Below are 26,800 nucleotides of genomic sequence, written 5' to 3'. Positions count from 1 at the left end.
CGACTCTTCAGCGTATCCAAGCATTGATCTCGCCGGCTTCTTCCTTTTTTTATTCTTTAGGACGGGGGAAGTTTTGACGGCCTAGGGCAGGTGGTTCGAAGCCCATTGTTGAAAGACCAAAACTACGTCATTACACGTGGTCGCAACCAAGAAGAGACCACATATTTGTACACGTGGGAAATATATCAAAGATTAAAGAAAAAAGTGAAAATATAGCTGAGCCTATCAGCTTTGGCCATGTGTCGTAAGAATTTCCTCTTTCTATGCTACCTATGATTTTCGATTTTTTCTCCCTTTTAATGATCTTTATTTGATATTTCCTTTTAAAGCCCGACAGATATTGTATACTTATAGATTGCCGTATCATTACTACAATTTTACGCTACCCGCTCCAATGCATGTATCTATATATATATATATAGAGAGAGAGAGAGAGAGAGGGGGAGGGGGGGAGATATATAAGAGAGAAGTTATATAAGCATCGGCAGCAATCAAGTAAGCCAGCTAATTTAGAATTTGATCACCTCTTTCGCAAATTATATCGGCTTTCAAGTAGACAAAGGCTAGCTAGTCAGCAAGCTGGTTCCTTTTCAATATATATGTGTGGCTTTAAAGGTCCAAATAACTTCTTTCAGCTGTAAGATATCTCTTACCATAAAGGATTATTATGGTATGAGTAATCATACGATCCATGAATCCAAGTTATAATAGGAGAAGAATTGCCTTCTAACCACATATGAGTAGTTTTAAATTTGAGTATGGCCAAATACAAACCTTTGCAAGCTATAGTTAGTGAAGCAAAATGAACTTTTCAGCAAAAAAAAAAAAAAGAAGCAAAATGAACCAAGCAAGTTGGAAGGTTTTTGCTGCTTGCTTAGGTAAGAGATTTGTGATGGGCTCTAACAACCTAACTAGCACCTGCTAGCTCACCTTTAACTGAGCCATTAAAGTTCACCTTCAACGCATCAAGAGGAGGGGCAGTAGATTCAGCAGGCGAACTCGGGCGACGGCGGCAGAACCCGGCGAGAAATATTTCGAAACCATCCGTTGTGTTAGCAAATCATACGAGTCATAGTTGTTTAGCTCTGAGTCTATGATTAGTCAGCAGAAAGAAGAAAGCTAGCTCTATTAGTTGTCATTTCCTACTAATCGTCATCTCCATCCACCACCCCCTCGATGTAACCAAGTGACCTTTATTTCATAAATAATAGGGAGACTTACCTTGTCGAGGCTACTCCTGGAGGAAAGTATTGAATGGTCCCACGGTAGGCCTTTCAACCAAGGGAAAGCATACCTTACCATATTTTCCTGTGTGCAAGATGATTCGTGAAAAACCCTTCCATTCCCGTTCTTCTAAATAAGCTACGCTATCAAAGCCTTGATTCTTTTATCTACTTGGGCATGAGACACAGATTCCACCAATACTGATAAAGGAGGAGGAACAAAGCTACCGCCAAAAATCATGTCAGCCTTAACGAGCACTGCTTAGCATAACAGAACGAGACTATTATATGATCAGTCTTCTAATTGGTTAGCACAAAGATATTAGAATGCCATATCTAATAAAGGTTGACTTACATGGGATTTTCAGCCAAACCTGCTTCCACCAGAACGTTTTGACTCTGACTAACATATGTAATAACCAAATCCAATAAAAAAAGAGGAAATATCTTCAGAAGGATAGCAGCCAGCATCTCACTCTTAATATGACTTTATTTCCATAATTGAGCAATCTAGTTATTCTAGGCCATCAATATTATTATGAAAAAGAATCGGTTTGCAAGAAGGACATGAGTTTGGCGTCTTACATATAAGGCTCGTTTGGTTTACGGAGAAAGGAACAAGAAAAGTGCGATCAACGGAAAAGTAAAAAAATGTCTCCAATTGGAGTTTTTAAAGGAGAGAGATAGAAAAGTTGTATTTCCGTGAGAATATGATTTCTAAGTTTCATGGAAAAGTCTTTCTCATGAGAAACATGAAAAAATTATTTTTTTTGCTAAAAAAAGAGGTAGGGGGAAGGAAGGGACTAGCCCACCCCCGCATAGCAGCTTCCACTGGGCCTCCGCCCCACCAGGATAATGTTCGATGCAGGTAGACTTCGTTTTACTCATACCCTCCCCATCCGAAGGTGAGTACATAACATCTGGCACCACTCAGGTATAGGTAGAAGAAAAGCATAACTATTAACTAGCCATTCGGGTGTGGGGCATCCGGTCTCCAAATTTAATCGACGCCCGCGCATTTCGAACCCGTGCAACTTGGGCGGAATTATCGCCCTCTTACCACCAGACTACCACCTTTACCATCTTGGTGGCGAAAAGTTATTTTTCCATAAGCCGAAAATCGAAACATTTTTATTTTTTTCTAAAAATATCCTTATTTGATCTAAAGCATTAAAGATCCAATTTTTATTAAGGGTATAATAGGAATTACACATAACTTTTCCGAAAAAGTAAATGATCAACTAAATATAAGCCCTCCGAAAATCTATCACTTTTTCATTATCAATTAAATATGTCAAAAATATTTTTAAAATATTTTTATTTTTTAAATTTATTTTTTATAAAAAAAATTACTCTCTGCGGACCAAACGAGCCCATAATGATCCGTTGTTTAGATGGTCGGGAATTCAATTCCGAGACACTACTATAAAAAAAAAAATATGAGCAAAATTATTTATTTATTTCCTCAGGAAGGAAAGTACCGGTCGCTGTTTTAGGCGCCGCCTTGGGTCGGTGGGTTATGCGCTGGAGGTGTGAGCGAGGATCACGGAAACAGGAAAAGAAATTGAAAATAAGAGGCACCAAACAAGAATCTAAACGAATGAGAAGATGTGATGTCAGTTCCCAGTCCCCACCGAGTTAGAAAAGATAGCAGCCATCGAGCTCCCAAAAAGAGAAAAGTCAAAGACAAAAAACTAAAGCGTGACACGGTGAACGGGTCTGGGTACCAAACGTGCGAAGGGGGCGAGCACGTCGGCCGACACGTGACCCCGCCACGGTCCCTTCTGCTCGAAATCTCCCTCCTATCCACCCCCAACTCGCCGATCCAAAAATCTAACGCGGTTTTCTCCCTTGCTGCCTCCCCACCTCTTTCTTGTTCCCGTCCCCTCCCTTGATTCTAGATCTCGCGACGGAAGAACCCTAGACCAAGAATCCAAGATCCGGAGGTCGTCCATGGAGATCTCGTTCCCGATCTCCTGATCTGGTTGCTGGATCTCTCGGGGGGGGGGGGGGGGGAAAGCGGTCGGAGGAGATGGACGCGGTGTCGATCCGGGTGCCGTACCGGCACCTGAACGACGCGGAGCTGGAGCTCGTCGCCTTGGGAGATCCCAACGGCGAGATCGATGAATCCAGGGGTGGCGGGCGGAGCCGCCCCGTTTCTTCCTCCTCTCCTCCTCCTTCTTCTTCTGTTCATTCCGATTCATCTCCTCGGTCGATTCAGAGGAGTAGCCTTAAGACGCTGATTCTTAGCTGCATGGTTGGAGCTGGTGTGCAGTTCGGGTGGGCGCTGCAGCTCTCGCTCTTGACTCCTTATATCCAGGTTCGATTGATGTCCCTGTCTCTCTTTATCCTTTGATCTTCTTTTTTTTTTTTTTTTGGTTGATCCGCTAAGATAGACGATGGGTACTTAAAATTATAACTAGTTAAAAAGGATAGTATCTTTTTATTTTTTTTCTTTTTCCCCGGCGGTTTTCTTGTAGAAATTCGATTTTTTTTACTAAATCAATTTGCCCTGAATTCACTATGTAATGAGATTTCTGGTTCTGTGCGTCAGTTTAGGCATGGCCGTGTGTAATCACGAAGTGCAAAACAAAGACTAGCAGACTAAGCTGTTTTCCGGACTACCTGATTTTGGAAATCTTTAACCTGATAACTATATCTGTTTATTGTTTATTTATTTTCGGGTGGGGTAACTGTTTGAGTTTTAGCGTGTTAAATGTGGTTAGATTTAATTTTAAGATAAAGGAGTCAGGTGACGAGTTCTTGAGAAAATTAAGAAAAGACAAGAAAATTATGATCTGTTTAGGCTGAAAGCAATAAAGAGAAAAGAAACATTTACATGCCAAAGTAATCGATGATTCTCTCAAGAACACTGAGTATTCTTGAGAACATGAAAGGGTATTCAAACTTTGACAGCTTTAATGTAGGTTACGTTTAGGAAGCAAAAAGGTTTTGAGGGAACAAATAAGATGGAGGATTGTGTCAGATGTGTTTTTTCCTATAGTCATCTTTGTATAATAAATTCTATCGGTTCATTTGACGAAATTGCTTTATTCTGTATTTTAGACATGTGTAATCCTTGTTTGCATATGAATAATATGTCAGGCTTAACGCAAATGTGGTTTATTTGATCCATTTAATCTTCTTATTTTTAGGAGTGAAAATTTGTTTTTTTTTGTGGGATGCACTAATTATGAGTGAAGTCTATCTTTCGAGGCTTCTTCTTATAGCTTCAGTTGTTATTTTCAACTCCCACTTTTACATAGAACAGTTGATTCTTATTAGTGACTGCACACTTTGAGTTTTTGGTAAAATAAGTCATAAATGTTTAATTGATGATAACTTTCTTGTTATTGATGCAGACTTTAGGAATAAAGCATGCCTTCTCTTCATTCATTTGGCTCTGTGGGCCTATTACCGGCTTTGTAGTAAGTATTAACAGCTTTTACCCCATAAGCACCAATAGTGCTTGATCTTTGATTCTTTTTGTGTAACTATGAATGCCTCATGCATATTCAATATTGTATTTTTTGACATGCATGCATCATCTCAGCACCTGACGGCTCTTCTGTGCCCATTGCTCTTTTGAATCGTCCCTTTATGGCATGTGGTGTTTTGACATCTCAGGTCTTGAATTTCATGTTCTCAGTAAAGTCTGTTCAGTTGTCTGTTTCTTGCTTGATCTGAACCTTTTTTTTCATTCATTTTAAGGCCGTTATATATCTTCTATAATTCTGTTATTGGATTGTTCTTTCCTTGATCTGTGCCCTTACTCATCCACTCTTACAAGTTTTTTGTTGTATATAGGGGATATTGATCTTGAACCTTATAAAATCATTATTTTAATGGCTATGATATGCAGTTTTTTGTACACTATCTTTATAATCTTTTGGTATCATCACATATACTTCTCATTCAATGGATGTCATGGAAAACACGGCAAGGATTCGTGAATCCTTTTACTCGTTGATGCCTTGATTCCGTAGTTTGAATGGTGATCCTGGTGTTTAGAATTGGCATGGAGATGACATGAGATTATGATAACTGTTGCTTCTATGCCGTGTCATGCAACCATGACATTTTATGAACTACAGTCACTTTTCATAGGCATTTTTCAGTAGTGGTTGCAACTAACTACGTGGGAAGATCTTGTCCAGTCCATTTTAAGACCCTGTTTTCACTCGTAAGTCTGATCCTAGACCTTATATGATCTTTTCTGATATTACAAGCTTCTTAAATGTTTTTTTTCCTTTTTCTGTCACTTCCATTAAGATTTTCTTAGGCCTTCCTTCTCCGCAAACTCATTAAGATCCTTTGGCACTACTTGTCTCTGCTGAGAAGAAATCAGATTTGAATCTTCCCTTCTCACTGTTACTTCACCTCCATTTTGTCTATGAATTGGTAGTCTCTTTGAAGCTGTGTACACCGCACCTGAAACTTAGCAGAAGATACTACTGTTGCTGAGGCTCTTTTAGATACCTCAAATTTTCATTGAACAGGAAATGAATTCATACCTAATTACCTTTTCTATTTTTTCACAACTTAATTTCATTGAACAGGATAACTTTATTCTTCTATGCCATGAAATGAAACTATTTGAAACTTTGTTGATTTCTTATCTCTGTTGCTGGTATTGTACTTGACTTTTCTTGGGGATACAAAGAACTTAGCAATGTGTACACTTTTTCGGTGTTAGAGTCCAAGATCATGCTGAATAACAAGGTTTAAGCTGTATTCTTGCTTCCATCATTTCTTTTAATATTTAAAATTTTCAGTCATTACATGACACTTCCACCGTTATATTGATATCATGGCCCTTAAATTTCATATTTCTTAGGGCTGCATCAGGTTCGGGGTTAAGTGCCAAAAGAAGCCCTATGCCCATTTATTATATCCTATTCAGCGGAACAATCACCTGAGCACACTTTTGTTTGTTCAAGAGTAAAACAGGCATTTTTGGAAAAACAGCCCTATGCCCACTTTTTCTTCTCTGAACCTGCTTACCCCACTTTAACCAAGAATAACTTACCGTGCCGCAAAATCAGGATAGTTGACCCCCTGTATCTTCCCCCAAGTTACTCCACTTAACACATCTAAACTGCTTTTCTTTTTCCCTTCTGGAACCAAACACAGCTTAAATGTATTTCATACTTTGGCCTTTCACTAATCTAAAGATGGACCAATTGTTATGTGTTTTATATAATCTTATTGAGAACATAAAGAAGAAAAAATATTTGCTTAATTTCTTGGTATGCATGCGTGCATGGATGCATAAATGAGTATATGCATGCATAAATGTTTTTTCTAGTACAGTATACTTGCATTCTGCTGTACACCAATAGCTAGCTCTTTTTGAGAGAAAGACTAGTAACTAATATCAATCATCAATTCTGCAAACTGTTTAATCTTGGAATGCTCTTTGTTATGTTTTCATTATGTGGACCTCTAGTTAGATTATTTTCTATTTCATGAAATTGATTTATTTTGCCTTTTGAAGCATATCATTTTCGAGAGATAAAACTGTCTGAAATCATTTGCTACTTGAGAGAAGTCTTGCATAAAGTTTAAGCATATGTCGTATGGAACTTTTTGATTCCCAGGTTCAACCATGTGTTGGTATATGGAGTGATAAATGCCATTCAAAATATGGAAGGAGGCGACCGTTTATTTTAGCTGGATGTCTCATGATATCTCTAGCTGTGAGCGCCAACGAATCTTGATAAGAGGTTTCTCGCTGCCTATTCTTCTCTCTCATTTCTGATTTATAATCTATTCTGTAATCTAGGTGACGTTAATAGGATTTTCTGCTGACGTTGGATATCTTCTAGGCGACACAAAGGAGCATTGCAGGTAATTTGGTTTCTTTTCATTATCTTTTCTATATAAGCTGAAGGCCAAATTTTTTAACTCAAATCATTACGAAAACAGTACTTACAACGGTCCCCGGTATCGAGCAGCAGCTGTTTTTGTTATTGGCTTTTGGATGCTGGATCTTGCTAACAACACAGTGCAGGTAAGCAAACTCAAACCCTGCCCCCCACCCCCCCTCTCTGTAATTGTTCTTACCAAGCTTGTATAACTGAGCAAAGAAGGTGCCTGCATTATTAATGTGGCAGCAAAAAAAATGTAAACTTGACCTGTTGCCTATGTCCAACAATATCAGCATTTTCTAATAGTTTTCTGGCCGTTTTCAATTTCAGGGTCCGGCCCGAGCTCTTTTGGCTGATCTTGCAGGTGAATTTACGTTCCTTTTCAGGACTTTTTGCAGGACAGATCAAGACTTTTTTAACAAAAGATCTTTAATAATCTTGCGTGAATCTAACCTCTTGATAAATTGAAAATCATGTATATATTGTGATAGGTCCTGACCAACGTAATTCTGCAAATGCAATATTTTGTTCATGGATGGCTCTTGGAAATATTCTCGGGTTTTCATCTGGTGCAAGTGGAAATTGGCACAGGTACACAACAGATGAGATGTATATGGTAGTTTTGTTTCCAATTTTTCACTTTGGGTAAATCATGTTACTGGATTACAAGTTTTTTTTTTTTAAAAAAAAAATCATTCTTAGAGGTAATAAACTCCACAAAGTAAAATCACCATGAAAAGTACAAAGGAAGATTGAAGGAGGTGTTGCAGATGACAACTCCATCCAATTATCAAGGTGATAATGCTGTCCGACGAACCCAGCTAAAATAAAAACAAATATATATGATATAAGAGATGGCAAAACAAGAATGGTGCCTAAACTAACTGCGAAATTGATAGGGCATTGAACGTAGATTTAGTCTAAATCAATGCTTCTCAGTGCCTTCCTGCAAATCCACAAGTCATTTAATCGCAAGAACCCCAACTCTGCCGATGCCAGTTAGTGTACCCTTAAAGACACTTTGTCGTGTCTCGTTTTTAAGTTTTACCAAGAAAACATGTGAGATCATTACTATCATCTTATGGGTCCCATCATCAAGAGGGGATGTTTTCTGGCCATCATCAATGCTCTCTATTAGTGGAGACGTAAGTTCTGGCTTGGGTTAGCATCAACTTTAGTTTGTCCAGGTGGTGATCATGAAGCTGTGAGACATGTTTTCCATCTCATCATGTGCACATTTAGCCAAGCACCCGTTGCTATAAATATGACCAGTTGTAGTCCATTTAAGAACAACAAACTGAAGAATACTTGAACTTCAGAGTTCTACATTATTTTCTCTCTCTCTATTTTATTTTTTTTTGTGGGGACGCTGAAAAGTTGTTCACCAGGTCGCTCAACAGAAATCCCATCATGCATCTAGCATCCAATCAAAACAGTTATTCTAGTTAATTGGGAGTTGAGAGTTGACCAGTTCTGCTAGCCCCAGCATACTGGTGCCAACTTGACCTTTTTTTGTTCTTAACTTTTACTTTTGAGACAGTTGACTTTCAATGAGGTCATCCATTGAATGCAAATTGGCAGTATTTTGATTTACCCACTTTTACCCAAAACTTCATGGTAGACACAAGAGATTAATGTTATTTTTGAATCAGAAATGTATGTTAACTTATGCCACATAAGAAACATCCCATCAAAACTATCCGTATTTGCCCTTTGGCAATTAATTTGTCACATTTGTCAAGATTAAAGGGTAAAAAAGTCTTTCTACTCCCAAAGTTAGTTACTCTTTCAGAAGTTCAGTTTTTTGAAAGTGTGAGCTACTCTTTTAGAAGTTCAATTTTTTGTAACCAACACTGCTGCAATGTTTTTACATTCTACCTGTCCTTCATGGTCTCAATCAGATGGGGCTGTTCTGTTGACACTCTGAACACTCTAATGGTTTTGGCCCCTGGTCATCACCTTTGTTAAATGACAGGATGGCTGATGCTGGAGGTTGCAGGCCTTTAAATTTAACAATGGATAGATGAATCTCCTAATCAGAAAAAATAATTGTTAATCTCATTCCCACCAGTACAATAAGATTTCAATTTTAGTTTAAGCTACTAGATTAAAAAAGCATAAAATTGGCACTGGATATGTATAGCATTGATGGTTGTGAACCTGTGATCTTCTCATCTGGTCGAAATTTTTTGCATTGTTTTCATAACATGATATGCTCTCCAACTCTTCAAAGCAAAAAGATGTACTTATTAAAGATGGCAAGAGATTGTTTTAGATCATGAGGCACTCTAAAGGCCTGCATGGGATGTACATGTTTTCCCCTCCTTGGGAAACATATAGTCAGTTGAGATGAACATGAGGGGGTGGAGACATGGAGACCATGGATCATTCTAGCGTGTTCATATCGTAATAGCAGAGATAAAAATGTTTTTTCTAAGATGCAAGTTCTACAAAGATGATAGTTTGTCATTCATTCTGTTTTCATCTTTCAACTGTAATCTTCTTACCTTCCCCCCTTCCCAAAATAAAAAAGACCAACCCTCCCAAACAAAATCAGAACCTCCTAAGAAATTTTATTATGCAGGTGGTTTCCCTTTCTGACAACAAAAGCCTGCTGTGAAGTTTGTGGAAATTTAAAGGCAGCCTTCTTAGTTGCTGTGGTGAGTTCTTGCATTACCATGAAACATGAGTTTTCCATCATTTATTGCCCTTTGCATCTTTGCTTGTACATGCAACCTACATCCTTTTAACCCATTCTCCGCCGCTATTCTGGTAAATGTATCAAAAAACAGTTGAATGCTGTAGAGATGCTTTCCTCAAACAAAATGTTGTACATTTTTTTTTGTAAACAAATTCCAAATGTCTATTGTCTACCTTTACGTGTTGAAATATATGTTCATACATATGTTGCATACATTCATGTATTAGAAGGGAAGAGCTGATTTTTGATTATGCCTTGAACTTGAAGATTCATCTCTTTTCAGTACACCTGACACCCTGATATTTTGTGACATTAATTTTGGTATAACTGTTACCACTAAATTCCTTTATCTTTGCTTTATGTGAATTGGGTAATTTTAGACTAGCTAGGTGTCAGTTTGTTTGGTTGCCATGGTAAAGACATTGGCATTGTGTATTGGTCACTATTTGTAGGCTTAATAAAGCTGGAGCATATTGGAATCTGGTTCTAGAGTTTGGAATATACCCTATTGTTTGGAAAGGGAAGATCCATTCCAAACATATGTTTGGACCACACTTTCTCGTTAAACATTTGATGGTAGAGTTAACAACTTTTTGAAAATTAATGTCTATCAAGGTTCATTCCGTCTTTAGCTTTAAATTTGATGCTTATGTCATTTCCTATCATGTTATAAGGTAAACGGAGCTCCAATCTTGTTGCACATGAATGACCAAAATGTTGTCAACTTCATGCATCAGTAACATATCCATCTCTGGCCTGTTCCATACATGCTGGGCGAAGCCTACATTTAAATTCTTAGTTGTGAAAGTGACAAGCACTGTTCTGCTGGCTGTTTATTGCTGAATAGGTGGTTTTATGTCACTCGTTTTCTTTGCATTTTTAATCTTGTAACTGCATGGCATTCTTTTTTTTTCATGTTCCAAACAATTTTAGTTAGAAGAAACTAATCAATAAGATGGATTTTGATTTCTCTTATTTTTATTTCCTTCTTAGCTTTTCTTTTACCTGTCAGTAATTATCCAATAGTTCTTCTTTATCTACCTTAATTAATCAAGTCCCTTAGGGAACATTTTGATGCTGAAGCTCCTAGGCGCCATAACTATTAGCAGATCTCATAGTTTAACTTCTATTCTTGAAATGGTAGCATATATATACCCATATTCATATGATACATTTTTGAAATATTTTCTTGTTTGTGCAGGCCTTCCTTATGTTCTGTATGCTTGTTACTCTATATTTTGCTAAGGAAGTCCCTCTGGAAGCAAGACCTGCACAGCACTTATCTGACTCCTCTCCTCTACTCAATAATTCTCTGCAACGTGACCATGAATCATCACAGGCAAATTTGGGGAAGCAAGACAGTGGTCGAGGTTCTGAAATCTTGGGCAAAGCTAACTCTGATGGTCATTTGGATTTTAGTTCCGACGTTGACCAGGACCATATTGAAGCCTTTAGGGATGGACCTGGCTCGGTCTTGATTAATATTCTAACAAGTTTGAGGCATCTACCGTCTGGAATGCATTCAGTGCTTCTTGTCATGGCTCTTACCTGGGTATGCGGTTAGGTCTTTGACTTTCATGCAATTATATTATGTTGATCTCTTTTCAATCTCAAATGTTCTTTCTCTCCTCTCACTGATGGTTCTTGTCAAATGAGTTCCATTATTTGATTACAATCATCTGGGTATGCTTTTGTTTCAACATATGCAGGCGTCATGGTTTCCATTTTTCCTTTTTGACACTGATTGGATGGGACGTGAAGTCTACCATGGGAATCCAAATGGGGACCCATCTGAAAGTCTTGCTTATCATAAAGGTGTCAGAGAAGGTGCATTTGGTTTGCTATTGAATTCAGTAAGATCTCGTGAGCAATTAATATGCTTCTTTCTAATTGTACATATTCTTGATGTAAAAATGCATCATGTGAATTCAAATTGATAATCCACGGTGATCTACATAATCCAAGAAATGCTTCAAAACTGAAAATATCAAGGTGACTTTGTGCATACATATTACCAAGCTGTCATGATGAACATCCTTTTCAACAACAAGACAAATGTTTAGTTTCAATGAACAATTACAAAGCATCTGAACCACTGGAATTTGGTCAGCATATGTTTCAAGTACATTTTTATGAACAATATTGATCAGCCATTTGGGCTGTCCGCCATGCATTTTTGCAAGATGGACAACTATGTTAGTTTGTGTGCCCTAGGAGCATCAAATAATACACAGGTATTTTGTGTTAAAACAGGAAATTAAAGCAACTTTTTACTTCTGACTAGGTTGTCCTTGGGGTTAGCTCGCTCCTCATTGACCCAATGTGTCGAAGAATGGGTGCAAGATTTGTTTGGGCTATGAGCAACTTTATTGTGTTCATCTGCATGGCAGCCACAACGATCACAAGTTTGTTGTCCATCAGTCAACACTCTAATGGAATTCAGCATGTTATTGGAGAGAATACAGCAATCAAAATTGCAGCATTGGTTATATTTTCGATTCTTGGCTTTCCTCTCGCTGTAAGCATAAACCTGCATAATGCATTCCTGTCCATTCTTGCCTGCTAAATAACTATGTGATAATACTCCTTGCATGCTGCAGATTACATATAGCGTGCCATTCTCTGTGACTGCAGATTTGACTGCTGATACAGGAGGTGGACAAGGTTCGTATCTTATTAATCTTTCGATGTTTTCTCACTGTTGTTTGCCATTCTTGTTCTGATACACAACTTCCATGAGTATTCAGGATTGGCTACTGGGGTTCTAAATCTTGCAATTGTTATTCCTCAGGTTTGTCATGTGTATTTCTGCTTATTTATTCTTTTTTATCTTGTCTGCTGCCAATGTAGATCAAGTCAAGGCCTTCTGAATAGAATAAAGCCCGGTTCAATCTGTAGATAAACAGTTCAGTAATCCAGAAGCTTGCTATGGAATTGATCTCACCTTTTGCTACTTTATTTTTCTCCCTTTTTAGAGTGAACCTTAAAGGTCACATGTTCTTTTGGATATTAGTTCCAAGCTGACATCTTTGACTGCAGGGCAATTTTTTTTTTCTTCTAAAGTGCGCTTTGAATAATAAATGTTATTTCATCTTGTGTGTAGAATTGGGCAAGTGAGATTATTGAATTAATTGTCTATGGGTCTGATGGATGTTTCAAATGCACTGTTTTTACTGATTATGGTTTCACCTTTAATGGTTTCAAGTGGGGAGAAAGATAAATATAAAATCCATCAGTAATCAAGCAAGTATAAAAAAGGATCCCTCTTGCATGGGTAAGAAAATGGAAAGACAAGATAGATATATGGTTAAAATAAGATACCCAGTCCTAGACTGTTCTTTAAGAAAGCAAGAAACTGGCATAAATTAGATGCTAATATCTTAAGTAATAAAGAAGATAATAGGTATGGCCAGTTCCAGTCTTCTATAATTATTAACCTATTTAGTATTAAAATATATCTCTGCCTTACCTTTTCTCCCTTCTCTTAAACTTGGCATATAAGCTAATTCAGGAACATAACACAAAAGAATGTTACTGGGACAACCAGACAAGCTAGGAAAGGAAGAGCAGATTATTTCTAATCCCTAAGTTACTTAATGTTTTTGATCCACTTACATACATGTTAGTTGGTCTAAAAAATTTGTAGTTGGAAGGGTTAACCATCTATGAGAATATGGACTGTCAGAAGTTCACAGCTAGCCTTGGTTCCTTTGATGAGTTTGGCTAGTTCATCTGTGGCCTCTTCTGTGGGGTTTATCAGTTAAATGATATGGATAAAGTATTTTATTCACAAGATATAGAATCAATGAAAAAAATAGAGACTAAATTTGCATTGTAGACATCAAAGATTACCCCTTTTTCCTTCTAACCAAAAATTAACGGTACCACTAGAATGATAACTTCACCAGATTGTTTTTTTCTTTGTCCAACTTAAGTTTTGGCTTCATCACTTGCTAAGTTTACGTGATCTGCATGCAGATGATTGTATCCCTTGGGGCAGGCCCCTGGGACGCTCTCTTTGGAGGAGGGAACATTCCTGCCTTTGCTATAGCTTCTGTCTTTGCCCTCGCGGCAGGCATTCTTGCATTTCTAAAGCTGCCAAGGCTTTCAAATTCCTACAGTTCAGCTGGCTTGCATGGATTTGGGTGATTTCCTACTCAACACAACATTACATATTTCAGAAGTTTGTAAATTAGCCTCCACATCTCATTCATATTCATTCACATCAATTCTGTTTTTGCCTACAATAATATTTCGTGGGTATGTCATTTTTTTTGTTTTGACCAGTAAGATGTTGCTGTGAGAGTATAGATTCATGTGCATGCTAATAAGCAGATCACTTAAAGTTTGTATCGTCACCACCACGGCCTTGGCTTACATATACTCTTTAAATCTTGTGCCTAATTATTTGGTGCTCCATGGCCTACAAAACAACTCTGCTTTTTTTTAAAAAAAGAACAATTTCCATTGTTACGACGGCAAAAAACAAAGCAAGCATGTCTATTGTCTGGTGTTTTACTTTTTGATTCTCATTACTAGCCTTCTCCCTCTTGTCGAGCTTTTTCTGATGGACATAACCAAAGCTGCTTCTAGCCTAAAGAGGTAAGACTACGTTCGCTTATTCGGTTATTCCACTTTCGGTAAAGGCAACAGTCAGAATGGTATGCCGAGCAAGGTACTGAAGATCCAATCCCCTGGGAAAGAGCTTGTTTCCTGATGGCTTCCATTGGTCTTTCTGTGTGCCCTGTGGAGCAGCTCCATGTTGCCCTCTGTTACTCCCAGAATTAGTTTCTCGAAAATTCTGGCTGTGTTTGCTTAGCATCCGGAAACCTTTTACCATTGTTGTATGCGACTAGAATAAGCTTGAAACTGGATTGAAATTGGTTTAAGCTATATGGACATTGCAAGCTTGATCAAGAGGAAATTAATAACTCCTAGTTTTTAAAAAGCCTTCGTAGTCACACTGGCCCAACAGTACAAGAAATGTTTTAAGAATATTTCATAGTTAATTTTCTTTTGAGCGAACAGCATTTTGTAGCCGATTTTAAACCTCCTGGTTAATTATTTCAAGTTCATGGCCACTGCATAACGCCGCTTGGATTCAGGAGAAAAGGTGGATGCATCATCTGAGAATTCTTGTTAGACAAATTAAGGTACTACATGGAGCAAATTTGGAATCATCCAAAGAAATCTACATAAGTGAAGAAAAATCTGGTCTTCTTTTGTTTTGTGTTGTCATTTTTTTTTTTTGTGAGTAAAGGAGGGCAGAGCCACCGTAATCCTTAAACCCACCCGATCTCGCTTAAACGGGAGATTGAGCTTAAACTCACGGAACTAAGGATTACGTAAAATGGGGGATGAAGCAAGGGAAGATGCTTCTCAGAACCAAATCTCCAACCTTCTGTCCAAGAGGTGACAGGTAATACCACGGAGGCGAGAGGTCATGCTACTTCAGCAAATGCTTGGTGTGCAACATCTGATCTAATTACTATTTTGGAAATTCAATTCATGCATCAAATTAAATCCTTTAAATACTAACTACTAAAAAAAACAACGTAAATTTGCGAACGCATAAGCTTCTCCCAGATGATCGAGCCATGCAGCACGCATAAAGCCTTAATGAGTTCTAGTCTATGGTCCAGGTTGAGTGGAAAGAATACCATAAGAATATCCTTCCAGAACACCGAAGGTTTTGGATGGGTTATCTGCAGTGCCATACAACGGCTACATACATACATCAACACAAAGCCTACTGCATAAAACAAAAACAGAGCGAGTCATCCCCCTGGAAACTGAACGCCATAAGCATCGGCCCGTAAAATATACAACTCCTCTGGATGGATTGGATCACCTCTCTGAATAAAAAAAAAATCATGTTGAAGAGCATATGAGGCGTGCCAATCGGCAGCTTGATTACCAGCTCTTTTACTATGCGTCACCCTGAGCAGATTGGCCACTTCTTTCCATGAAAGACTGTGAGATAACAGAGGAGTTTTATACCTGCATGAAGAAGGTTTAGAGATCCAAGTAATATTCACAGTAGCCGAATCCCTTTCCACCCAGATAGTCTCTTAAAAGCATTACAAAAGTAGTGTTTAGATTTAAGGTCATGTAAAATCACCTCTGTAGACACCTAATGGAGAATCCTTGGCAAAACTTCTCTCTGACTAATGATAATACTAACTTTAAGGGGACAGCTACCTAAGCATTAACCTTATCTGATGTGCGGCACTGACCTGTAGATTTGCATAGAGATATGTGCTAAACCTGAATCAGATATGATCCATTTCGCTACCGAAAAAAAAAAAGGATGGCCCTCTTGTTATGTTCAAGCTCTGGTGCCCCAACCCTCGAGGGCCTCATCTTGTATGTTAATCATCACCTACGGCTTACCTTTAAATAAACCGGCTTTTAAGTTAAACAAGACAATCCCTGCTCCGTCCTTTAAACTTTCATCAAGGAAAAAAAAGAACGCATGTAAAAAATTCATAAATAAAAAAAATCGCATCTATTGCTATTGAAAACCAAGAATAGCTCATTCCACAAATAGAATGTGACTGCGGGTTCATCGTCTTACAACTGATGATAAAACATTCTCATTTCAACATTTTCTTTTGCATGCATTTTATTTTAGGCGTTGCACTCTTAGCGGCATATAATAATCACAACTGGCTAATAAAATTATATCTTACACCATGCGCATTATACAGTGGTGTACCACATCAATCATATATGCTCGTTTTTATGTACCTCATTCATCAAGCTCTTATTTTGGAAAAAATATTTTCTAATTGTGTGCATCATGTAGCTGTGCATGCAGATAATTATAGCCATATGTTTCTATGGCAATGTATCAAAATAAGTGCTTAATAAATGCAGCTTATGGAAATAAGCACTTTTAATCAGTTGCATGCATGTAATGACAACATGGTTCATACAGTGTAGAAAATAATGTCTTCTGTGATCCTGGTGGTTCAAGAGACCTCTTAAAACCAACACCAATCCATCCGCCTTTGATATTTTAGTCAAGAAAAAAAAAAAAGGAAAACGATTCCAAAATAAAGGGGATCCAAGAGGCGTTCTTCGTCTCGTTACCTCCGTTCTCTTGGCCATGACTGCCGCCGAAACGTCCATGGAGATACCCTACCCCAACGGTGGCCGGAATGCGGAGCCCCCCAGCAACGGGGGATCTGCAGCGGAGGCCGAGAAGAAGAAGGCTCGCGAGAGCGAGCGGCGCCGGCGACGGAGGAAGCAGAAGAAGAACAACAAGGCCTCGTCCCTCTCCGCCGACGCCGGCGGCGACGAGAGCGAAGGAGGCGGCGGCGGCGGCGGAGCCCAGGACGAGGCGAAGGAGAACACCGATCCCGGCCCCGAGGTATCTCTCTACACTCACCCTCCCTCCTGGTTTATCCAATCCAGACGGTTAGGGTTTCTCTTTTTCAATTCATCCATCATTTCTGCTAGTATTTCAAGAATTGGCATAGTTTTCAATCGATCCAATGTCTTGTTGTGGTATTTACACAAGGATTAGGGTTTCTTGTTTAATTTTTAGTGGTTTCTTTCAGAATTCTTGATCTGGTTTCTTGATGTCGGTCCAACCGTGATTGACCTACTTAAATTGCTTCTGGAAAGTGTTTTATAGATCGCTGCGTTATTTTTTATGAAATCTTCATCTCTCATGGCGATATATTTCTGATGCGTATTAGGTTGAGGTTTCCGTTGAAGTAGAGTATGTTCCTGAGAAGGCTGATATAGAAGAAAGTTTTCTTGAAGACTTCAAGAACGTTTTTGCGAAGTTCAGTTTCCAAGATTCCGCTGCTAGTTCAGAGGTATGTGAGGGGACAGAGTGCAAAACTTTTAGTTTGAGGAGGAATAGTTGCTTTAACTCATTCTTTTTTGTGTTCTTACAGGATGATGCCAAAAAGGATGAGGCTGCTGCAAATGCAGCATCTAAGAAGATGGGGGATTCTGATTCCGAGGAGGAAGAGCAGGATGCTCAGCAGAAGGAGAAGGGGCTATCTAACAAAAAGAAAAAGGTCAGTTTTGCTTAAGTTGTTTCATTGTTTCTTTCTTAATTCCATAAAGCTCAAGTTGTTGCACATTTTGCAGCTGCAAAGGAGAATGAAAATTGCTGAGCTGAAACAGATATGCTCAAGGCCTGATGTTGTTGAGGTATCTTATATGCATTTCTCTCTCTCTCTCCCTCCTCTCCCTCCCGCGCACGCGTATGCGTGCATATATATTTTGACAACTGCATGTCAAATTTGCTTTGTAGGATGCAGAATTGTTAACAATTTTGGTTCCTTCAGTTATATTTCTCGCATGAAGATTTTTATCTTATTAAAATTGGGAGAATAAGCTATTTTATTATGTAACGTCTGCTGGACCGTTTTTTTCTTTCTACATAGTTCTATAAAGGGAATGAAACTTCTGCTAAAATACTTACAAATTAATAAATCCATGCTTGCATAATTTTTTAGCTGGGATAGATTTGAGCGGCTGTATTATTTATGTTATATTTTCAAATTTTTGGTGCAACTTTTAAAGTAGAGCAGCCGAGTTTCAAAATAAATCTGAAAAGTTTCTCACTTCCAGCTATCATAGAACTTGTGTTTGTTAGGAAACAGTTTGTTAGCCACTGCACGTATTTCCTCTCAAATGCTCCTTTATTGCTTAGAATTAGTCCATTAAATATGCATCTTTTTTTGGTGAAAATTTAAATGTGCATCCTTTGTTCTCTAAGGTATGTTATAATCGTTGTTAGTGTGCTTAAAGGGACATAAGTCTAATTGTGCATTTTTGTTGTATGAGTCATCAAAAGGGGGATTCCACCAATACTACTTGTGAGCTGGAGGTTGTAGATGAGCATGGAGTTATCAAGCTTGCTTGAGATGCTTTATGGATCAATATGGGTACCCCGGGTCCACTAGGTGATTTAGCTGGTGGATTAGCTGAAATCAGTTAAGGAGGAATTTTTGCATGTTGCTTGTTGTCCATGGACTTCCTGGAGACATGCTTTAATTCACCTCCAATAAACTATGATACTTCTTAGTAAGCATTTTCCCTAAATAAGAAATCACTTGAGGATGAAGATCCATAGAGCGAAACCCAAATTGTGATTAAGCATTCTAGATACTTTTCTATCATTGCATTTGCTATGATCCTTTTGTAAAGATCCTTTTCATAATTTGGAGGATTATATGAGTTATTGGGCATTATCAACTTTCTGCAACAGCAGATGTACCTTATCCATTGTCTTGGGTCACCAATCTTTTGATAGAGTAGCACAGAGTAATTTGATCTATCCTGCCAATGTTGTCATCTCACCGAACCTAATAATTTTAGTTATGAGTTCAGTAATTTGTATGTTCAAGTCAAAGTTCTGTTGCTTTAGTGGTGGCATTAGATTATCTCTGCTAGGCATTTGTGAGACTTTTACTTCTGACTAATATTTTTCTTATTTGTTTGTTTTTTGAAGGTATGGGATGCAACAGCAGCAGATCCAAAACTTCTGGTGTATCTGAAATCATATCGGAATACTGTACCTGTTCCAAGGCACTGGAGTCAGAAGCGGAAATTCTTACAGGTGAGTCTCACCCTCTGACATGAATGTTAGAAGATCCTAATTTACATCTTTACAAGAGGTGTGTATATACTTTTGGAGTGGTCAGATAAGGGGGTGAGGGAAGATAAAGTCGATAAGGTTTCGCCCCTCTTATACATATATGTAATTCTTGCAGGGAACCAGCTGTAACATACGAGGAGCCAGGACATGGTGGTGTTTGCCTGAGGGACCTTTGAAGGGTCTCTCTTTTAATATATTGATAGGGTGGTGGGATGTAGTTAGATGCATATAATTCCCCTTCTGCGAAATTAATAAGGTCTAGACTAGATTCTGCATCTATCTAAATTGAAGGAATACAAAATTTTTGACATCCTGGTTTCAGTTACTTAAAATTATGCACATGGACTGTTACTTAAAAGTCAGAATCATTATGCATGGACTCAAACTGAGATATCTTCTTTTTGATATTGCAGATATTTTGAGATGTTACACCGCATTCTGAGTAGAATAAGCTACAATATTAAGTGTGACATTTTCTTAATTTCTGTTTTTATGTGCTCTTCCAATTGTTTGCAGGGAAAGCGAGGTATCGAGAAGCAGCCTTTTCAACTTCCTGACTTCATTGCTGCGACAGGAATAGAAAAAATAAGACAGGTGATAAGAAAAATTATTTCACTAAAGTTTAAGACAGGTGATAAGAAAAATTATTTCACTAAAGTTTCAGGATCTTAGTTGCAATAGGCAGAAATCATGCTTCATTCTTGTGTTGTTTAACCTTAATGAAGTTTACGATATGCCAAACTTTGCTGAGGGTGAAATTAGCACCATATCCTAATGGCCTTTTAGTATATATTAAAGCAAGCATAGAATTGACACCTTTTGCTTTATGTCAATGCTGATTTTTTTCTTTGAATTGTTTGTTTAGTGTGAATCATTTCCTCATTCTTTTTCATGGTCATTTTTCAGGCATACATTGAGAAAGAGGACAGCAAGAAGCTGAAACAGAAGCAGCGTGAGCGCATGCAACCAAAGATGGGAAAGATGGATATAGATTACCAGGTTTCTTCATCTTTCTAGTTTACTTATGTTATCCGATGAGTCTCAAACCTCTCTGTGGTGTAATGGTGTACAATATAATATCATTATATAGATGTCGTTGAATTCCTTTGATGCCATCTGGCAAAAATATGAAATGAGATGTTTCTTACAGTTTGATCTAGGAAAACCTATTGATCTGGGAAAACTGTTCATACCTAAAATATTGTTTCGTTTTGCAGGTTCTGCATGATGCCTTTTTCAAATATCAGACAAAACCAAAGCTGACTACACACGGTGATCTATACCATGAAGGAAAAGAGTTTGAGGTACTTAATATTCTTTCATATAATTAAATTGTTAGAATATGAGGACTTGAGAGTAATGCAAGTCCTATTTAATTGCTTTCCTTTACCTGTAATATTTGCTTATTCTTTCTACCAATTCTTTTTACAATCTTGATGAACTTAATCTTCTGAAGTGATTACCTCAAGATGTTCATTTGTACACCTTTATTTTTTCAAAAATATATTATTTGCTATAATGAATGCAAAATAATTGCCTATTCTTTCCCAAAACTGAAAAAAGCACTCCCTTGTTTTTTTAATGAAGGTAGGGGTTGGAGGTTGGTGATGGTAATTATACTTTAAACAAGGCAGTGCCAAATATGCCTTAGAGAATACATAACACCCTCCATCATTTTTTAGCATATTATTTGAAAACTTATATCGCTCCTCTGAGTAATATCTTTTATTGCTACCCATTACATAAACTGAAATCAAAAGTTTGGTCACTCAAAGTGAGAAGCTTCTGGTTAGTGGATGATAGTCTTACTAGTACATGTTTGTAGGGTATTTAAAAAAAACCTGGAACTAGCAGAAACCCACTCGTAAAATCAATGTTCACATTAGATTGGAAAAGAAAAAGGTCCTGAGAAATGCTACTTTACTCTTTGCTACTCTCTCTCTCTCTCTAATATTTCAGAAAACAGCTTAACAATTCTGGTAGGAAAATTCCAGTAAACTATTTCTTTCTTATCTAAAGTCATAGAGCCACTATTATGCAAAATCTCACTCATTATATCTTCCGTCATCAAATTGCGTCACGTAATACCATGCTACATGTCTTCATAAAGGAAGGCTTTTTTACTCCAAAATCTTCCTGGATAAGAAGGGAAAAGCGTCAAGCCTGGGGTGCCCTTTTTTGGATGCATTTTTTTAAAATATATCTTTCTCTAAGTAGAATTTCTGATACCTGCCACTGTTTGATCAATTTAGTAAGGTCAGATTTAGTAAGATCAAAAATCTCTTATGTGAAAATATGAGGATCAGATCAATGTGATTCACTCTGAAACATGTTCAGATACTAATGCTTATCCTGTGATATATGCTTCAACTCATCATTTAATAGAGAGAAATTGTAGTTTTGAAGAGGATGTGGATGAGATTCTGAAAATTTTTTACCAATCTTGTTCTTTTCGAACAACCCAAGCCTGAAGATTGAATTACCCAGTGTCATTTGTTATTTTGTTGTGCTGGGGTTGATGTATAGATTTACAGGCCTGAGAGGAAAAAGAATCTGGTGTTCCAGAGGATAATATATATGAAAAATAGCTTTTTAGGTTGCTGCCAAGTCACATTATCAAATAACTCAATCAGCTCAACTACATATGCCAGATCTCAAGCCTGGCCATGCCAAATTCAAGTCTTTGACTCAGTAAAATCTGAGAGGTCATATAGATAAATCCAGCAGCTTGCAAAACTTTTTCCATCTAATCTATAGCCAAAAGATCAGAGAAAGAAGAACTTGATATTTTGATTTATTTTTCTAAAGTGCATTTGACTTGCCATGATTCATGGTAACTCAAGATAGTTCAGAATGCTTCAATCTTTATGTTATAAAACTAGCTGTTCTACCTGTAAGGCATGGTAAATTTTTTTCTGATCTAATATATACTGTAATGCCCCTTTTTCCTCCTGCCCATCCATTTGAGATACTGGCTTCATTTGTCTAGCCCTTGCAGCAGCAGCATATAAAATTTGCACACTTCGTACAAAAAACCTGTGGGACATGGTGGATGATATTCTTTTCCAACGTGTTTTTTTTAATCCCTATTTTCCATTTTTTTTCCTCCTCATATCTGGCCGAGGTACTTGCTTCATGCATCTGGCCTTTGCAACATTATCAAATCAGACGCATACTTTTTATAAATCGTAAGGCCTTTAAATGTTTTTCCTACTAATTGAGTTACAGCTGTGGAACATCATCATATTTAATATTCTTTGTATGTTGACTAAAAGCTTTTGTATGTTCTGGAACCTGGACAAAAAAGTTGGTTTTTTTCCTAAAATGTGCTACTCAACTGTAGATAGTCCTGTGTCTACAATTTTATGTCATGTTAAAATTACTCTTAGGGATCTATGCATCTCAATGCTTATTGTGAAGCTAGGCCATTATGGCCTTTCTAACAAAAAATCTGGCTTAATTATGAGGGTTTGTGGTTGCTTCTTTGTGTATTCAGAAGTTTTGTAAGTCTATTTTTGAGTGTTTGTGCATGAGTTCTAGTATTTCAAGAAACTTTTACATATTTCCCTACCTTCAGAAAGAGACTGAGTTTTTCAGAAAAAAAAAAGCTAATTTTGGAAAGTTGGAACTTGGATTATCAGATGCTTGAATCACTGCACTATATTGTTTGACTTTTTCGTGTATTTTACTCAAATTTGTTCTCTTACTCTGGTTTGTTGGGCCATGTCAACCTGTCAAAACTATGGAATCTATTGTTCCTCAATAGAGTGTCATTCTGCTCCTGCTTCTTCTTAGGTTTAAGATCGCCATGTATGTGCTCACTATCTGATCATTGTTCACAGTGACTGACCATTGGCAGATAGGATCTTTACTAATTGCCTATATTTTGCTATCTTCATATGACATGTAGAAGCCAACATATATTATTCTTGGTGCTTAGGGCCAAAACTCACTTATAAAGAACTATTGTCCGGACCTGAATGTGTTATTATGTAAGATTATCATGAGAGAATTTGTCATCGGTCATTTCACCTTCCCCTTCTTGGGGTTTTGTATGAATTATAAATCTCGCTTTTGAGTGTTCAGTATGCTGCAAGAAGTTTTGGATCTAGTGGAATTGGCAAAGCAAAATATTTTAGGCCATATGATTGCTTTGACAAGATTGACCAGGATGTTTGCATGGACTAGTAAGAAACAGGCCAATTAGATTGCTTTGAGCTTGTCAGTACATCATCATATTGTACATGATGATTGAGCTGATTTAGTTGACTTTTATGATCGCGTTGAAAAGGTGATGCTGCTGAGTAATTTGATTGATCAAAGGCGGTTGATATTACTTTTTTGTACATTTAGACTGTTTCGAGTTTTGGATCTTCAGTTTATGGATAGTTTTCGTCATTGCTGAATCTCTTACAAAACCAAGATCAAGCAAATTGCAAAATTTTATGAGATGCTTGAAAGGCACATTTTAAACTCTTATCAAACCTACACAGATGCCAAAGTAATCACTTGTTTATGCCCTGTTTAGGCATGTCTCAAAAGAAACAGGTTTGGTTTTCTTTGATTATGTTTGAAACAAATTGAAGTATTCCCCCCCCCCCAAAACGGCACACACACACAAAAATAAAACAAATTGAAGTATTAGTTTCTATTCATAATTCTAGATTTTTCAACTATAGTTACTTGAAGTAAACTTTTGCAGGAAGTGTTTATGCACATGAGCATATTTTTTTCTGTTTCCGATATTCTGATAGTATTTCCATTTTGGTTGGACTCTTGGCCTCCTTTGCAACTTGACAGGTGAAGCTGAGGGAAATGAAACCTGGTATCTTGTCTCAAGAACTCAAAGAAGCTCTAGGCATGCCTGAAGGTGCCCCGCCCCCATGGCTTATTAACATGCAGGTCAGTTGCTTGACTCTCATATTGGTTTTATTAGTTTTCCACGCCTTGTATTTTCAAAGTAAACTGACAGCATTTAGTTTTGTCCAGAGATATGGCCCTCCACCTTCTTATCCACATCTGAAAATACCTGGTCTAAATGCTCCTATTCCTCCTGGTGCCAGCTTTGGTTATCACCCTGGAGGTTGGGGTAAACCTCCTGTTGATGAAGTGGGTTCACTTGCTCTTGATTGGCATTTTCCTTCTTGCAAATAACATAAACCGTTGCTTATTTTTTCCTTTCTGATATCACCTGTTGCTTTTTGTTTGACAGACTGGTCGTCCGTTATATGGCGATGTTTTTGGGCTTCAACAACAGGAACAAATTAATTACGAGGTATTTTTGCATATCTGTTGAATTTAGTGTTTTGAGTTATAATTTTCTGCTAAGTTTAGAAAAAAAATTAGCATATTAACTTCCTCATTTCATAGTACATACAACCGAAGTTGTTTAGCCTTGCAGTGACATTGCAGAATATCATCTATGGACTATGATAGAGTTCATAGAACTTATTAACCATATGAGACTGACTTTGGGACTCATTGAGTTCAATTGTAGGAAGAACCTGTTGACCGGAGCAAGCACTGGGGTGACTTGGAGGAGGAGGAGGAGGAGGAGGAAGAAGAGGAAGAGGAGGAACAGATGGAAGAAGAGGAGTTGGAGGCAGGCATTCAATCCGTTGACAGCCTTTCAAGGTGTCTACTGTTCTCTCCTTTCTTGTTGATTGGACAGTTTTTGCGTGTTATCTAATGTTTCTTCCATATGCAGCACTCCAACTGGTGTGGAGACGCCTGATGTCATTGACCTTAGGAAGCAACAGAGAAAGGAGCCTGAAAAGCCACTATATCAGGTAATATTTTACCGAAGCTGGAATCTTTTTTTTCTTTCTTTTTTTGTCTATTAAATTCCTATCTGAGCTTTGTTCCGTAGCTGATGGACTCATCAATTTTTTCTCCTGTTGTCTTGTGAAAGGTCCTTGAAGAGAAAGAAGAAAGGATTGCTCCAGGGACTTTGCTTGGAACAACTCACACGTATGTGTTTTGATCGTTTACCACTATTATAAATATACCAGCTCGTTATATTTGTGCCATTTCCAATCTTTTGACGTACGAAGTGCATGAGTTGTTGCTGATCTTGTTATTCTTTCCCTGGGACAGGTATGTTTTTGGTACACAAGACAAAACAGCTGTCAAAAGGGTGAGACGCCTTTGATATTTTATGGATTTTCTAACGAATTAGCACCATTGAGGTTTCGCTTTTGCAGTAAAGATATTCTCCTATTAGATGATTCATTTATTGAAGACATTCGTTTTTATAACCTAACATTATTAAGCACTTTTTACTGAAGGACTGTAATTACCGTTGCTCTTAACCTACTTTTTGTGCGCTTATTGCTTCATGTGGCATCTGTTCCTCAGGTTGATCTTCTGCGCGGTCAAAAATCAGACAAAGTGGATGTCACCATACAACCAGAGGAGTTGGAAGTCATGGATGATGTTTTGGCAGCCAAGTAAGCGAACTTGTGACAAATGCTTAATAGATCAATCAAAGTGGATGCTGATAATGTGTTTTCTAATCCAATTTTGATTTATATCACAGGTATGAAGAGGCACGAGAGGAAGAGAAGCTGCGAAATCAGAAGGAAGATTTCAGTGACATGGTCGCAGAGGTTTGTTTCTGCTTTTACTTTTCTTTTAAAATAATATATTTTTGATCTTCTATTTGTCTGAATGTACTGATGCGACTTAAGTTATCAACTACCGCAGGCAGAGAAGAAAAGGAAGCGCAAGATGCAGGAAAAGGAAGGGAAATCAAAGAAGAAGGAATTTAAATTCTAGGTCTGATCACTGTGGTTGTAATCTGTGCCTGCTCGCTGCATGCGTATACAGATATGCACTTAACGAATTCAGTAAGTTTAGACAGGTTCCTAGATCTGGACCTGCGACCCCGGGAAAATCCTTTGCTGTAAACATGACTACATGTTTACGTAATTCTTCTTGTCTGCTTTGGTATATAACAGTTGTGTTATGACCATTTTATCTTGCATTTTTCATTTGCATAGCACAGAATACAGTGCAGAAGTTGAAGCCTGCTGTAACTCCACTGTCTAATTTAACGCCAGATTTCCATGATTTGAACTCGGCATTCCTAGTGTTAATGAACAAGCCTACTATTTGTACCTGGCATTCCTGGTTTTCTGTATGTTTCACATGATGGATATGATACCAGTGTAGGAATTCTTTTTTCAAGAACTACCAGTCAAAAAATTGATATATAGGAAAAATGTTTGTTTGGTACAATCCTTATCTCATAAATGCCTGATTACCTGCTCTTGGTGCAGGCAGCTTGATGTCCTGGTGACCAATAACTCTCAAGAACAGGTCAAATTATATCTGCTGGGTATCCACTTGCTAGCGATATGCCATAAGGATTTCGGCGACA

The 26,800-nt window shown here is 37.8% G+C and overlaps 2 protein-coding genes across 3 annotated transcripts; both read left to right on the top strand.

Annotated features, from left to right (window-relative positions):
- Positions 1-3,022: 3,022 nt before the first annotated feature.
- On the top strand, positions 3,023-14,228 carry LOC103698077 (sucrose transport protein SUT4-like). Of its 2 annotated transcripts, XM_008780047.4 has the most exons (14): positions 3,027-3,543; positions 4,586-4,651; positions 6,824-6,922; positions 7,009-7,073; positions 7,152-7,236; positions 7,424-7,457; positions 7,585-7,684; positions 9,678-9,753; positions 10,996-11,346; positions 11,504-11,647; positions 12,079-12,312; positions 12,395-12,458; positions 12,542-12,585; positions 13,773-14,228. In XM_008780047.4, exons 1-14 carry the CDS (start codon positions 3,256-3,258, stop codon positions 13,941-13,943), a joined length of 1,821 nt encoding a protein of 606 aa, XP_008778269.2. In that variant the 5' UTR covers positions 3,027-3,255; the 3' UTR covers positions 13,944-14,228. The 2 variants fall into 2 exon arrangements, with proteins under 2 accessions (XP_008778274.2, XP_008778269.2); XM_008780052.4 differs by lacking the exons at positions 12,542-12,585; positions 13,773-14,228 and adding an exon at positions 12,645-12,954 and having other exon boundaries at positions 3,023-3,543.
- Positions 14,229-16,827: 2,599 nt separating this feature from the next.
- LOC103698069 (splicing factor 3B subunit 2-like) lies at positions 16,828-26,507 on the top strand. Its single transcript, XM_008780035.3, has 18 exons — positions 16,828-17,169; positions 17,501-17,623; positions 17,705-17,830; positions 17,904-17,966; positions 19,273-19,380; positions 19,936-20,013; positions 20,326-20,418; positions 20,637-20,723; positions 24,220-24,321; positions 24,409-24,528; positions 24,632-24,694; positions 24,917-25,053; positions 25,127-25,208; positions 25,331-25,389; positions 25,516-25,555; positions 25,777-25,868; positions 25,958-26,027; positions 26,125-26,507. Exons 1-18 carry the CDS (start codon positions 16,906-16,908, stop codon positions 26,194-26,196), a joined length of 1,779 nt encoding a protein of 592 aa, XP_008778257.2. The 5' UTR covers positions 16,828-16,905; the 3' UTR covers positions 26,197-26,507.
- The last annotated feature ends 293 nt before the right edge of the window (positions 26,508-26,800 follow it).

The sequence above is a fragment of the Phoenix dactylifera genome, chromosome 18 (genome assembly GCF_009389715.1).
Source record: "Phoenix dactylifera cultivar Barhee BC4 chromosome 18, palm_55x_up_171113_PBpolish2nd_filt_p, whole genome shotgun sequence".
In the NCBI taxonomy this organism is placed as follows: Eukaryota; Viridiplantae; Streptophyta; class Magnoliopsida; order Arecales; family Arecaceae; genus Phoenix; species Phoenix dactylifera.
The sequence above is the reverse complement of the archived record's forward strand: the minus strand, read 5'-3'. Positions and strand labels throughout refer to the sequence as shown.

Excerpts from the sequence above, each read along its gene's own strand:
- LOC103698069 (XM_008780035.3), top strand. The coding sequence starts at position 16,906 with ATGACTGCCGCCGAAACGTCCATGGAGATACCCTACCCCAACGGTGGC. Across the intron at positions 17,831-17,903 it reads TATCTAACAAAAAGAAAAAG|CTGCAAAGGAGAATGAAAAT; the intron begins GTCAGTTTTGCT and ends CACATTTTGCAG. Across the intron at positions 20,419-20,636 it reads AGATGGATATAGATTACCAG|GTTCTGCATGATGCCTTTTT; the intron begins GTTTCTTCATCT and ends TTCGTTTTGCAG.
- LOC103698077 (XM_008780047.4), top strand. The coding sequence starts at position 3,256 with ATGGACGCGGTGTCGATCCGGGTGCCGTACCGGCACCTGAACGACGCG. Across the intron at positions 7,458-7,584 it reads TCTTTTGGCTGATCTTGCAG|GTCCTGACCAACGTAATTCT; the intron begins GTGAATTTACGT and ends ATATTGTGATAG. Across the intron at positions 12,313-12,394 it reads TTCTTGGCTTTCCTCTCGCT|ATTACATATAGCGTGCCATT; the intron begins GTAAGCATAAAC and ends TGCATGCTGCAG.